The sequence below is a fragment of the Macadamia integrifolia genome, chromosome 4 (assembly GCF_013358625.1).
Source record: "Macadamia integrifolia cultivar HAES 741 chromosome 4, SCU_Mint_v3, whole genome shotgun sequence".
Taxonomy (NCBI): Eukaryota; Viridiplantae; Streptophyta; class Magnoliopsida; order Proteales; family Proteaceae; genus Macadamia; species Macadamia integrifolia.
Window position 1 is genome coordinate 5,677,368 of NC_056560.1, and position 14,791 is coordinate 5,692,158.

A 14,791-nucleotide genomic window follows, 5' to 3' on the forward strand; every position below is an offset into this window, starting at 1 on the left:
TAAGATCTTTGAGAGGTTAATATTGGAATTTAATTCAACGAGATCCATTACTTTGGTACTTGTACGTATGATCGTATCACTTGAGAAGTTTAAGATTGGATTGGCTCACAATATCCCCCACATGGTCACACCAACCTAATCAAAGTTCGAGTTTTTCTTAAGAGAGAGAGTCTCCACTTGATTAACTATCAATTTGTGATCGTATCATCCAACTATATTGGCTCCATAATGTTCGAGTTTGTAAAAAATCTTGTTGCCACCCAGATTGCAAAAACTTTCTTGGATTTCAATGGGATCCCTTAGTTTGGTACTTGTATGATCGTATCACTTTAGAAGTTTAAGATTGGGTTAACTCGCAATATCCCCCACATGGCCACATCAAATATCAAGTCGGCGCATTCATTTTTTTGTTGATTGTTATAGATTTCTTGAATATTCTCTTGTCCTATTTTATTTGTATGTGTTGCAAAGTTACTATTGTATTTTATTTATTGATATTTATTTATTATTGATAGGAATTCTCAAGTTCGAACATTATGAATCGATTAAAACTTCAATGCATACTTTATTTTGCATTGCTTCTTATGTAAATCTACTAGTTTCTTCACGTAACAATTCTTAATTTGGAGGCAGGAGAGCATTAGTCAAGTCAAATTTTAGGGTTGTGGTGTTCCTACTTCCATATCTTCAACCCTCCTCTAGGTTTGGAGTCCAAGTTTTTAAATTTTGAACTTTTTCTCTAATTACATTCAGACATGACATGTAAGCCATAAGGGATATAGCCTACTGAATCATTTCCCATCCAGCACTTAACCAATGGAAGAGAGGAGGATGCAACCCCTTGCAATATGAGATGGAGACTATTATACTGTTTTGACGATAATCACTTATGGGAGAATGAATGCCAAATTCTATCACAAAAAGACTTTTGGAAATGGATTGGTTGTCATATGTTCTATCTACAGCTCCTTCATCAATTCACTGGAACACTCAAACTAATTAACAGGAAATCAACAACTGTTTTTATATTCATTTTTCTGGGAAATTTACATCCACCATGGATTGAACCAACCTATATGGTGTTCTAATTATTGTACCAATAGCAGCGCCGGACAGTTAAATTTATGAAAGAATCCATGAAGTACCTATACGTTTCCACCAAAGAGGTGATGACTCATGATTTACAATGGTTTGTCGTGGCATCATGTGATTCTGTCAATTTCTCATATTTGAGGAGACATGAATCTTACACAATTAATAAACGCATGGAATAACATAAATTAGGGGAAAAGAACCCGTCCTGCAAGCACAGGAATGCTCAGAGACATGGCGTGAAAAAAACAATGTTGTCCTGCACCCAAGGCATTGAAGATGTTGGTGTACATTCTCTCATTGGTCTCGTACACTGATATTCCTATGCCAGTAGGATAAGGTTCTTTCGCTCATAAAATTAAATGGCAAAAGGTTATATGTACGATTAACCAATTGTGTCTTAAACTGTTGAGGGGAAGGGGGAGCGGGATGTGTTATAACACTTCTACCCCTATCCCCATCCAACGGTTGAAAGCCTTAAGCTTTAGTTGGGCATATGGGAGCCCATGGAAGTAATAAGAACAAACTGATTATAAGATTTTTAAAATGTCCTTTGTAGACAGATTGACTCAAAATGCAAACCAAATAATGGGATATGGAATTATTGAATCAAACCCCAATGAGGGTAGCTTAATGACAAGTGATCTTCATCTTGGGAAATGTGTGATTCTGAATTCCATTCTTTTTAATCTCTTTAAGGTCACTCATATACAATGTTTAATGCTCTTCATTACTTTCAATAAAAGTTAAATAGTTTTTATTCAACTCTAGTATTACATTTAAAATCTCCAAAATACTCAAGCTGGACCAGAAAAAACCAACTTGAGTTTAGACACTAATGAACGAAAACAACAAAGAAGAAGCATTTTGGTAAATAAATTTACAAGTTGATGAACTAATGGAAAGAAGGAGTTAGAACACCATAAAACAAATGATGACCAAAAACAAAACGAAGACGTGCCAATGAGAGGGCACGTGGGGGTAGTACAGTCTTTATGTACTCGCTGTGTCTTAAGCTTTACCTGCGCCATTCTTTCTTCCTTAAAAAAATAAAAATAAACATCCACAATATTTTAACAAAATCATCTATTTACGACCATATCCTCAAAAATAAAATAAAAATCCATCAGTATGTCAAAACAACCACAAGTATCTCACTACAGTCATTGATTCTGAAATCCAATATATATTCAAGTCAATTTAAAATTGCCTTTTCACATGATCCTGGTCAACAAGTCAATTGATTCAAAAAAAATATAATAATAATAATCAAAGTAGGGAAGTTGAAACAAAAGCAGAGCATACAAGCATCTGATGATAATTAAAAATATGATAAAATTTCAGATCAATACCTTACCTCAATTTGCTGACCTTTTCTATAAACAAGGGAGTTAAAGAACTATATCTATGTGTCGTTTACTGCTAGGATGAGGTAAATTTTCTCTGCAACTATAGAATGGATCACCAAACAACACAGCGGGGTTGTTGACACATCATAATCAATATTATTTTGTGCAGATGATTGTGTTAATTGATTATGCCATAGACATGCAATTGAAAAAAATGGGTCTTGATGGATCCGAACCACCAATCTCTTGAGACATTTTTAAGTTTCAATTGCTCTACTAATTTGAGTTAAAGATCCATTAAGGTCATACCAAAAGAGCAGACGAACTAACACCAGCGAAAATATACTAATTCAGCCGGATCAGACAGAAACTGAATCTTTATTCGTTTGCTTTTGGGTTGGGGTTTTCTAGAACTGATAGAGATTAAAATTGAACCAGACCAATTGAAAAAAAAAAAATCAGACCAAATATGAAACAAAAAAAAACTCCCGCTCTGGTGTAGCCTTTGCCCAAAGATAGACGAGTATGAAAATATAATGTTGTTCCTCACCTTGTGCACTGAAGTTGCTTCTAGACGTTCTTTTATTGATCTTGCTAGTTTGCATAAGCAACGCTAGACCTGCAAAGTTCTTTTTCTCAAAAAGCGAAAACTGTATTGATACTAACCCCATAAGAAATCGAGGAAAAAAAAGATTTTCCCCATTAATTTTCCTTTTATGTGTACTTGTAAACTTAAAAACTAGATCGGATCAAACCTAATAGTAGCCCAACTACTTATTAATACCTAAAACTGATAAGAAGTAGGATCAAACAGAAAACAAAAGGGTTTCTTAACAATTTGAGTTTGAGTTCACTCAAAAAGACATCGAAAGTCCAGTCCAATTGACACCTTTACATTGAGATTTCATGAAGATAAGTGTTGTACACAACAGGAGTTGTTGTCATCGTTGTCAAACACAATGCAATATAATAACAATGCAGAGTACAAATATTTACAGTCTTGATGTCGTAGAGTTTCTTCGAAGATTACACATCTGACATTCTAAAACATGATTACTACTTAGTGCTACCCATACACACTTACATGCAATAGAGTTTGATCCCACAACCTCTTCCCCTAGCCACCCTAGTGCTCATAAAAGCTTAGGATACATTGATACAATATAAAAAAGATTGGAGTTTTTTTTTTTTTTTTTTTGGGGAGAAACTGATTGCAATCTCTAGCGAAAAAACAAGACCTGAGAACAACAAAAAATAACATCCCAACTTATTACACAGACTTCACCAGCTCGATCCCAAATCAAGGAAGATAAAAGCAAGTGGAATATAAAGTATGTCCACGTGTCAAGACCAGAAATGATGATGGAAGTCCCACCCTAGACCGTCTTCCCATTTCTCCGCACCTAAATTCCTAATATGTCCATCATCTCTCTAATCTCCGGACAAATTTTTAATCTGAGGACTGAGACAACACTTGAAGGGTGCAGACCGAACTGAATCAGTTAAAACCTGCGATCGTTACGGCTGAGGAAACGGAAAGATGCCCGAAGCTCATACTCTATTCGTCAGACGAAACCGAAACTATCTTCTTGGATTTCTTTATTTTCTTCGTCTTCCCGACTTTTCAGCTTCCTTCGCACATCCACTTCATCGCTTTTCATCGGCAAAAAATTAGGAGAGAGAGAGAGAGAGAGATTGTATAATTATGTGTGTTTGACTGATTGATTGAAATTTATGAAGAGAGCGATACGACCTTCGAAGCTGAGAAGACGATCGATGATGATGCTCCTTTCTAGCGCCGGAAACAACCCTGACATGTCGACGGATTCCGTTGCAGTTCGAAGAGCTCTGACACTGACGCTTTTCTTCGCCGCCATTGTTTTCCCTTGTCTAGTACTCTACAATGCTGCTTATCCCTTTCAGATTTTCGATCGAAATTCTTCCGTCTCGTACGATCCCTCTTCCGCCTTGAACCGCATTTTCTCTTTTGACGATTCTCCTACGGTGGTGAGTCTTTTCTTCTCTTTCTCTATCTTTAGCTTCGTTACATTTAAATCAGAATCAGTAGAACATTTATTGTCGCTACATTTATATTTTGTGTTTACATTGTAAATTTCTATGGAAACTAGGGTTTCTGAAGTTTCAAGAAAGAATTTCTGTTCATTTCCTAATCTATCTGGTTTGCAAGTGAGAGAAAGGAAATGAATGAATTTGGTTTAGAAAAGGAAAAAGAAACGTTTGTTATTATGATTGTTTGACCAACTTAAACTTTTATCATACTTGATAGTTATCCTTTAAGATGTAATCTTTATTTTCTTTCTAAATTTAAGGGATTTGATTGCAAAGTAAGGTAAATTTAATAACCAGATTTGGAATGATTTGGTGTTAGTTATTCAATCTGTTAATTAATGATTACAAGAATTTACATTTTAGTTTTGATTTATTTCATATTCACTTCCCTTTGTTTCCCTTGCAAGTGTTTGCAAGTAAAAGAAGGGGAAGGGAAGAGAAGTGAAATTGATAAAAGGAAGGTAAAAATATTCCAATTCTCCTGACATTCTGACCATTTCCCTCATGGTGATTGGTTGGCATAGGAGATTCGTCCCACTCTAAGGGCTTGGGAAACCCTTGCCCAAAAAAGACACAGGAAAGTTCTGTAATCATGATTATATAGCAATCATGATTAGATCTTAAAACTTTCACTAATCTTTATAGGGATTTAGTTGCAAAGTAAATAAAATTTAATTACCAGTAAAGGAACAAAATCCAAAATAGAGAGACATGAAAGTATTTTAAAGAACAAAATCCGATATCAGATGGACCTGATTGAGTTCTCCTATTAATGAATGGAATATTTGCTTAAAGTTTCAGCAAGATCCACGGTTAGAAGGACAAATCAGTGAATTCAGAGCTCAGATTAAATAAAAAATTGCACACTCAATAAAAGCAACAGAATATCATTGACTACTGTTAATTTCATAACCTAAAGAATAGATATTAACAGGGATTGAACTCAGGGTTAGGGCATCAAGGGTAACCCTACTTGAGATGGACTCCATTAACCAGCTAGCAGATCTTAATTCTGAAAACTAATTCTGTTCCTGACAATCGATTAGACAGATCTGTGAACAGATTAGAGATCAGCAATATGGAACCCCCAAAATCAAGTAATCATAGCATGGATAGGTTTCCTCTATTTAGTCAACAGAAGTAGAAATTAATAAAGGTATTAACAGTGTACAGTATGGAGAAGTTGAACCAGAAGTCAAAACTTGAATCGGTACAGAGATTCACCTTTAACTCAGCAATCCTTGTAGTGATGGTATTGACAAATTACAGGCAGAAACAATGGCAGAACTTGCAGAAAACAGAGTAACTGAACATTACCTTAAGAAAAGAGTAGAGAGTAGGCACTTGAGCTTCTCACTGCAAGGTGTTTGGTTGGAATCGTACAATCCCAGAGCTTCTCACTCCTCATTGAGTCTCACAGCAGCAAACTTTTGGTTGGAATTTCCGTTTTCCCTATGTATCTTTACTGTATCTTACTTCTCAACGATATCATATATCTCTTAAAATACTCTTTCCAATATGTTACCCGATATCAATAATTCAATAATTTAAGCCTTGCAGTTCATACTAAGATAGTAAAACAAGACTGAAGTAATAACAGTTGCCTAATCCAGTTTGGAAAGAAAAAAAAAAACCCATCATTGCCCTTGGACATCTTCTTCTTCTTCTTCTTCTTCTAGCATAACTTATGTATTCATTTTCTGTTTTCTTTACTTTCGGATGAAATGGGGTTTTAAGGCAAGGATGCTTTGGGTATGCATTGTGAGCCTATCCCTTTTCCTTGGTTCTTTTAAGGAAGTTTTCTGCATACTCTCTACCCACTAAGGAAAGATAACCCAAGCTTCTTTGCTTCTTCCTCTGTATATGTCCCTTTGTTCCTCAAGCCATGCACATGTCTCATATTTGAGCCTGCAGTTAAGTGTGGCAAAATCTGACATTGCATACCCTTGGAAGTCAGTGGAAATATTCTTGTTTTCTAGCATTTATTATTTTTCATCAGAAGTGTAAACTTAGCTCTGCCTAGAATGTTGTTAAAATAATAAAAATATGTTTCTCCCTTGCATGATTTATTTTTTTATTTTTTTATTTTTTTTTATTTTTTATTTTTAATTATTTTGTAGGATAGTGAGGAATTGAGGCTGGAAAGAATTTTGAAGGATGCAGCGATGGACAGGACAGTTATCCTCACTACTCTAAATGAAGCATGGGCTACTCCTGGTTCGATTGTTGATCTTTTTCTTGAGAGCTTTCGAATTGGGGATCACACCAGTGGCCTTTTGAAACATTTGGTAATTATTGCTTTGGATGAAAAAGCATATACTCGTTGCTTGGCTGTACACACCCATTGCTTTGCTCTTAAAACCGAAGGGGTAGATTTCTCTGGTGAGGCATATTTCATGACCCCTGACTACTTGAAGATGATGTGGCGAAGGATTGATTTCTTACGGTCTGTTCTTGAGATGGGTTATAACTTTGTTTTCACGGTACTCTCTCTCTCTCTCTCTCACACACACACACACACACACAAACATATGCACATGCACAAATGAAAGCCGTGTTTCTGTGCATGTACAAGAAGATTTTACATCAGCTTTTTGGATTGGTAATGCATGCTTTTATATCAAACACCTGTTACAAGAAATGTATGTACGTGCACATTCGAATTGAACCTTCATCATACATGATGTTCCTTCTGAACGGCCGGATTTGGTTCGATTATCTGCAGTGTCGCTTGTTGACCTTGGCACAGATCCACTGTTACATGGATAACTATGCCTGACACTGTTCATTGTATGCAGTTTAGAAGTTATTGATTTTGCTTTAAGAATATGTAACTTGTGTATTAATGGAATCTTCGTCTTTTTTTTTTTTTTTTTACCTTCTGTACTCTGCTTCATAGTTGGAACGGACATCAATATTAATCTCCAGTCATCCTGGAACTATTTATTATTTTATTATGGAGCAAGTGTTTTCTGGGTGGAAGCGCCCCCTATGCCCAGACACAGGCACCCGCGTCTGGGCGTAGGGGGCCGCTCCCACCCAGAAAACTTTGTCCCTTTATTATGAATGTAGAGGGCACCCTGTGTCTGGGCGTAGGGGGCCGCTCCCACCCAGAAAACTTTGCCCCTTTATTATGAATGTAGAGTTTTAGTTGGCTGATTCTATCCTAACATTCTCGATTTTATGAAGAATCTGCTCAACAAAACCATTACTCATAATTTGAATAGAAAATTTACAATGGCGGATGGGAGGATGAAATTTCCATTGTCTATGTATAAAATGATGTGGTATATACTTTGGAAGCCTGACTACATAAAAAAATTTAAAAGCTGCAAAGTTGTCGGCTTTGCCGTGTCTTGTTTTCTATTTGTTGTGTTTGGGCACGGAATTGTAAGAATTTCTCCCTCCAAGTATCGAACCGGAAGGTTGATTTTAAGAGACGTATAATATTGTCAAAGAGACAATATATACTAGATATATATGAAAATGGTCAAGAAACATATGGAAATGCTTAGGATATATGCAGAATATAGTTTGAAGCGTAAAACACTATCAATAAGCAATATATAACATATATCATGTCTGAAAGAAAGAGAACAAGTACGACAAGACAAGTGCATTCAATTGATTATATGTAAAGGATGAGGTTTTTTTACATGTATTAATACCAAATTTTTTTAGGTGTCATATTGGCAGTTCGGTACGTTAAAGATATAACACACATCGGTTAGTATTGGAGGATATGGAAGGATGCTTAAAACCTTGAATCCTCTCCATTATGCCTGTTAATCTCTAACTAGAACCTGGATGCGAAGCTTCGAGTATGGTCTGATGATGCAACAAGTTTAACATCCTATGCAATTCTGCAGGTCATAGGCTAGGACAGAAGACCATATGAAGTAATTAGGCTGCTAGAGTGACAAAAACGGTATATAATTTTGAAGGGAAAAATTAGTCAATTCCATATATGAAGTGTGGTGTTGAATGGATAGAGATAGAGGAAATAAGGATAAAAAGTTAGAGCCTCGAGGGAGAAATTATTAAAATGGATTGAAGTAAAAAATAGCCAAAAACTCTGCTATTACAATGTCCTAAAGCATATACTGATAATCTTTCCACTGTTACTTACCTAGAAACGTCCATGGGCTAATTGGACTCCTGCCAAGTTGCTGACCTGACTACATTTATATGCTCAAAAGCACTAAACTACTTTACTAACAAGAGAATGCAATTCTTAATATGCATAAATCTGTATGTGAGTAGATGTTGCTTTTATTAGTGTAAAGTAGCATCTGCATTACTGAGGTTATGAGCAATGAAGCTGCTGTGAGTGATGGAAAGTTTTCTACCTCATGTTGCATGAGATCTGTTGTTTCTAAATGTATTTAGTTGATGGGTGAATATTTACCGATGGAATTCTCAATGGTGGGCCTTCTCGAATGGCAGTCACACTCCCTTGCATGCACATTACTTGTATGCCATGCTCTTTATCGACTGCACATATTATCTCTAAAATGATTTTCTTTTTTTGGTCGAAACATGTGCTTTCTCATTATTATTTCACACTTTTCCTCCTGAGTTATCCATGTCAGCATGGTTTAACTTTCTTCTCCATTATATTTATACCCATCCATTCTTTTTTGGGTATTTTCCCTTTCAGGATGCTGATATCATGTGGTTCCGGAACCCATTTCCACGCTTTTATCTGGATGCAGATTTCCAGATTGCATGTGATCACTTCACTGGGGACTCCTATGATGTGCAAAATAAACCCAATGGAGGATTTAATTATGTAAAGTCCAGTAACCAGACAATAGAGTTCTACAAGTTTTGGTATTCTGCAAGAGAGACCCATCCAGGATATCATGATCAGGATGTGCTTAACATTATCAAATTCGATCCTTATATCTTTGAGTTAGGACTGACAATGAGATTCTTGGACACTGCTTACTTTGGTGGCCTCTGTGAGCACAGCAGAGATTTTAATAAAGTTTGTACGATGCATGCAAATTGTTGTTATGGTTTGGATAGCAAGCTTCATGATCTTAGGATCATGCTTGAGGATTGGAAAATTTTCTTATCTCTGCCAGAAAGTCTGAAGAAATCACAGCCATTATCTTGGAGGGTCCCAAGTAATTGTAGGTATGATTTCATACTGTGCTCATCTAATTCTGAGCCGCCATCATACTTTTTTTTTTTTTTTTTTAATGTAGTTCATAACTACATGACTTTTGGTGGTCATGTTTTCTTCAGCCTTACGCTTCGCCATCCCTCAAACAATATGTCACCGGAACCGAGCAATTGGCAATAATGAAGTAAATCTGCATATGTTTCAGGATTTCTTGGGGATTCATTTTGTAAAGGTAAATCTTTGCAATCCAGATGAGTATCTTTTCAATGATGTTTTCTTTTACACACACGACATGAACTTGCTGATAAACCTATAGAGTTTAGTTTGCAATGAGCCACAGAGGTTGCTAGTGCTCTGACTTAGTGTTTATTTTATTTAACCTTTTGATGTTAATTAAAATGGCCTAAATTGTAAGCCTTGCATAATTTTATGTAGATGTAAAGATTTTTTCGAGAAAGTAATAATTCTTTCCATCTCATAATGTTGAGAGACTAGATGTAAAGGTAAAAAAGCTATAGAATTGGATGACTATAAACTTTGGCATATTGGGCATACAAATAATAGAAGTGGGGTGGGCATAGTAATAGATAAAGATTTAGCAAAAATGACGTTGTAGATGTTAAAAAGTATTTTGACAAAACCTTAGCAACCAACCAGAATCTGAACAAGAAGGGAAGAGGAAGGAGAGAGAGACTGCCAAGAGTATACCAGGCTCGACTCCCTTGCAGTCCCCCCACTGCCAATATTTATTAGCAACCGAACTAGTAGTCTAGTACAATATAATAAGGAAACCAAGTCTGTGTGCAACATGAAATATAAAATAAGAAGTCTATCCTAATTAGTAAATAGAGATCTATCTTAACTAGGGAAAGAAATAAATTAAAGCAAGGAAGTAAAACTCAGCCATAATAGCCGGCCTGGTTCTCCCTTCTTCCTTCCGTTATAGTTTTGCTGAAACCTATTGGCGTCAGAGTGTATTAGGATACTACATCATTTAGGAGTGGGATTTTGTCTTCATGTATCTGTGAGTCCCTCCACCTAATAGATTAGTCTTTTGGGTTGCAATGTGATAGCATCCACTGTGTTAGTATCGGAGAAGACAAATGCTGTATCAGTTTATTAAGAAAATAAAAGGTTGCAGAAGTGCCAGTATAATGGAGAGGAAAAGATTCCTCTATTCTTCCAAATATTTTGATGATGTACTCATGGTTACAATTTTATTTTTTTTCAATCATATTTGAAAAAATTCCAGTATTCCTATATCCAAGTGTAATTCTAGAGCAAGTATATATATTTTTTATTCATGGATGAATAACAACATATTTATTGAAATACATAAAAAGAAGTAGAACCTGTGGTCTTAAATTCATTAAGGTAGGTATGTATTGAGTCCTGTGTTTCTAATATGGTATGATGTAGGATAGGTTGCTTAAGGTTTTTCCCTGTGTGTTGACATGTGTCTGACATAGACAGGGGTGTTGACAAGGCTAGACACATTTGGACACAGCATCAATCGTTTCCTCTAGTATAGTTATAAACACAGACATGATCGAAAGGAAAAGGAGGGTAGGAAAAAATAGGGAAGAAGGAAAGAAAAAAAGTGGGATTGAGAAGGAGAAGAAGACAAGGAGGTGGTGGGGTGGAGAAGTAAGAGGATGAAGAAGAAAGAATCACAAGAAAATAAGGAGGATCAGAAAAGGAAGGATAGAGTTGAAGGAAGAAGATGAAGGAAAAGGAGAATATGGACTTTGCCGGCCATTGCAAGTTTGTCAATTTATTCCTTCTTCAGTGCTCTTAACATTTTATTTTGAAGCTTAACTTCTAACAAAAGACCCTACAATATTTTTGTATTTTCATTTTCACCCTTATGTTTGATTTGTTGAAATTAAATATACCCATGTAAATGTGTAATATATTTACTGGTAAATTCCACCTGAGGTATGCAATGTTTAAGAAAAGGACACTTTGGGGTACCTCATGTTTCAGAAGTTACATTTGAGGTACCTTGTGAATTTTTTCTTTTATCACAAATTAGACATATTTCCAATTTCACCCTTCCACCCCATCCTCTACCTCCTCTGCCCCCACCTCCATTTGCAGCCAGCAGCCCCACCACCACCCCTTCCTCTCCCGCTCACTCTCCCATCCCCTTACCTCTCCCTCCCCTGCAACCCGACCCCACCACTTTCCCTGCTCGCACCTTCCGCTCTGAACATGAGGGTAGAGATGTAAAAACACTTGCGGTTTTTAAGGGACTGACACCTGAAAGAATTCAACCAGTTGGACAGTGCGGTTGATACTTGGTAGAGAGAGAAACAGTGGTGTCTTTAGTGTCTCTCTTCTTCGAGTGGGGAGATTTCGACAGAACAGAAAAAAAGTGTGAAAAGATTTGAACTTGCCGAGATTGGAGAAGCTTCAATCCTCAATTGTACATTTTTCAAGAGAATACTTCGAGATCAGAGAGGATTTTTGCTCCAGATTTTCACATATTTTTTTACTATTATTTATCCTCTTCATCTCCATGGATTACTCAAACCTCCAATCGAGAGTTTCGGCTACCTGCATTCCTTCTCATAGAACTCAGCTCCACCCTCGAATGCATTCCTTCTCTTCATTTGCATCTCCAAATCTGAAACCACCACAGATCACTTGGTTACAATGTGATAGATGGTGGATTCTCGTCACAGCTTTGTCGATGGTTCCTTTTCTCTTTTACCAGTTTGTTTCTTCCCCCCCGTTACTATGTTAATTTATTGATTCGATAGTTACATTCAGTCTGAGGAGGAAGAGGAGAAGGTTGTTAACTCAAGCAAGCAAGCAAGGATGGGGAATGATTGTAGCAATGGAGGAAGTAACAAACTGGCAGATTTGCCTTTTCGACATCGTTTCAAGATTTCCTGTCGATGTTCTCATTGGATTGAGGAGTGTATGTGACCTTTTATTGATGCGAGACCCTGAATTCATTGACTTGCACCAGAGGAAATTAATGCACATACCACCATCTGGTCTCATCGTTGCACCAAACACAGGATTCTGGGGTATGAGGAGGAGCTTATTTGGTAGATGAGGTTGAAGAAGTTGATTGGAGGGCTAGAGAAATTCAAGTAGAGAATATTTGCTGGAGAATAGGCTTGAACTCGTTGGTCCTTGCAATGGATTGGTTCATATGGTTCCAGTGCGGAAATTGGATTCAATCTTCATCTGTAATCCTATTACAGGTGAGAGCTTGTGTTTCCCTGAATCTAATTTTGGAGATGGGTGCAGAGTCATTATAGATGCTGGCAGCACTGGGTTGAGAGTCCACGTATTTGAGTTTCTCAATGAAGGGAGGATTCCATTTATTCAGTTTGATGGGAAGGGTTCACATTCTTTCAAGGTTTGGCCTGGGCTTTCGGGATTTGTTGCCAGTCCTGAAGGCGCTGGGACTCACAGTTTCCAGCCTTTTAGAGTTTGAGAAGGCGAGAGTGGAAATTACCAATGTGCAGTTGCAAGGAAGGTAAAGGTGCGACCAGGGAAGGGGGTGAGGTTGGTATGCAGCAGGGAGAGGGAGAGGTGGTTACAGGGCGATTGTGGGGCACTGGCTGCAAATGGAGGTGGGGGCTGCGGGTGAGGAGGTAGAGAATTAGGTGGAGGGTAAAATTGGAATTGTCTAATTTGTGAACAAAAAAATTCACAAGTTACCCGAAATGTCATTTTTGAAACATTGGGTTCCTCGGGTGTAATTTACCCATTACTATAGGGAGGGGTGATTAGTGTGCTTTGATTTTATTTGCAGGACTACTGATTTGAAGTACGATTGATTTTCTTCCCATGGGCTCATTTTATCCTGCACTTCTCAGTGTGGCCATCGTATCTATGAGATATATATATATATATATATATTTTTTATTATATTGTTATATTGCCCTCATATCTATGAGATTCTTCTGCTGTTATCTACTCCCCCTCCCTATCTATAAAAAAAAAAAAAAAGGTTTTTTTGTCACTATCTCAGTTAGTATGCTTATCGCCTTCCTCTGTTATGCTTTGCAGATCAACTTTTTTTCCAACAACTTGAATGTATTCGACAACCTCATTGTCTTTGTCTCGTCTCAATAATTCAGGTTCACAAATTTACATGGACAAATTGTCTTGGAGGCAGAATTGTTACTCTTCCTAAAATTCCAATTGCACCACTTTGAACATGAGTGTTGCGGTTATCCTCAGAAATATGTCTGCAGAGGACTGTTTGGAATCAGAAGCATCTAAAGGAGGTTCATGTGGCATCTCTTGTGCTGGCTGTCTATTTTTTTGACACCACATCCAGCAACTTGATGTATTTTTTCGTCTTTTTGTACATGAATTAGTGTGGCCATTCTCAAATTTTTGTCCTACTTGAAAGTAAATATTTTTTGACAATTGTTGTTACCTCGACGTTTGAGGGTTTCATTCTACTTAAAAAAAAAAAAGCGCATTTGATGGTTTCACTTTTCTCATCTATTCTCACTATTTACTTTCAGTAACTTTTTTTTGAAGGGCTTGGGTTTGTTGCATGGCCCAGATAGGAAGGCCTTCTGTACAGCCCTAAATATCTGCAATGTGGTGATTATTATGTGGAGGCCAAATTTTGTGGGGAGGTAGTGCCCAAATTCATGTGTCAAGTTTTAGTTATAATTTATTCTTTTTTTTTTTTTTGGGGGGGTGGGGGGGGGTGGGTGTGGGTTCAACAAAAGGGCCATGTGGCCCCTATCAAGATTTTATAGAAACAAAGAGGAGTGGTTCTTCACAAGAGAAGAGTAGGGTTTGCAATTAAGGATATTAAACGGTTCAGTTCGGTTTGGTGTAAGATTTTCTAAGTAAATTTGAAATTGAGTAGTTTAAAAAATGGTTTCTTATAGTGAAACTAAATGACTTTGGTTTATATGGTTTTATTAGTTTCACTATATAGGGTTACTTGAGTTATCACTTTATCATCAATTCTCTCTACCTCACTTTCAATCCCATGTTTACTGATAGTTACCTGCCATATAATCAGTTTTTGTTCAGCATATTTTAAACTTTCTTTTATTCTGAAGTGCGCATTCATATTGCTTTTGTTTTATCAACCAAAACTGAATCATCATAAGAAAAATATACACAAGTGGTGGGGTCTAATCCTAAATTTTGTGAA

At 36.8% G+C, this 14,791-nt stretch overlaps 1 protein-coding gene across 2 annotated transcripts; it reads left to right on the top strand.

The window, feature by feature from the left end:
* Positions 1-3,873: 3,873 nt before the first annotated feature.
* LOC122077527 (uncharacterized protein At4g15970-like) lies at positions 3,874-14,115 on the top strand. 2 transcript variants are annotated; one of them, XM_042643482.1, is made up of 5 exons: positions 3,874-4,448; positions 6,632-6,994; positions 9,172-9,653; positions 9,765-9,874; positions 13,746-14,115. In XM_042643482.1, exons 1-4 carry the CDS (start codon positions 4,176-4,178, stop codon positions 9,820-9,822), a joined length of 1,176 nt encoding a protein of 391 aa, XP_042499416.1. In that variant the 5' UTR covers positions 3,874-4,175; the 3' UTR covers positions 9,823-9,874; positions 13,746-14,115. The 2 variants fall into 2 exon arrangements, with proteins under 2 accessions (XP_042499416.1, XP_042499415.1); XM_042643481.1 differs by having other exon boundaries at positions 3,875-4,448; positions 13,675-14,115.
* The last annotated feature ends 676 nt before the right edge of the window (positions 14,116-14,791 follow it).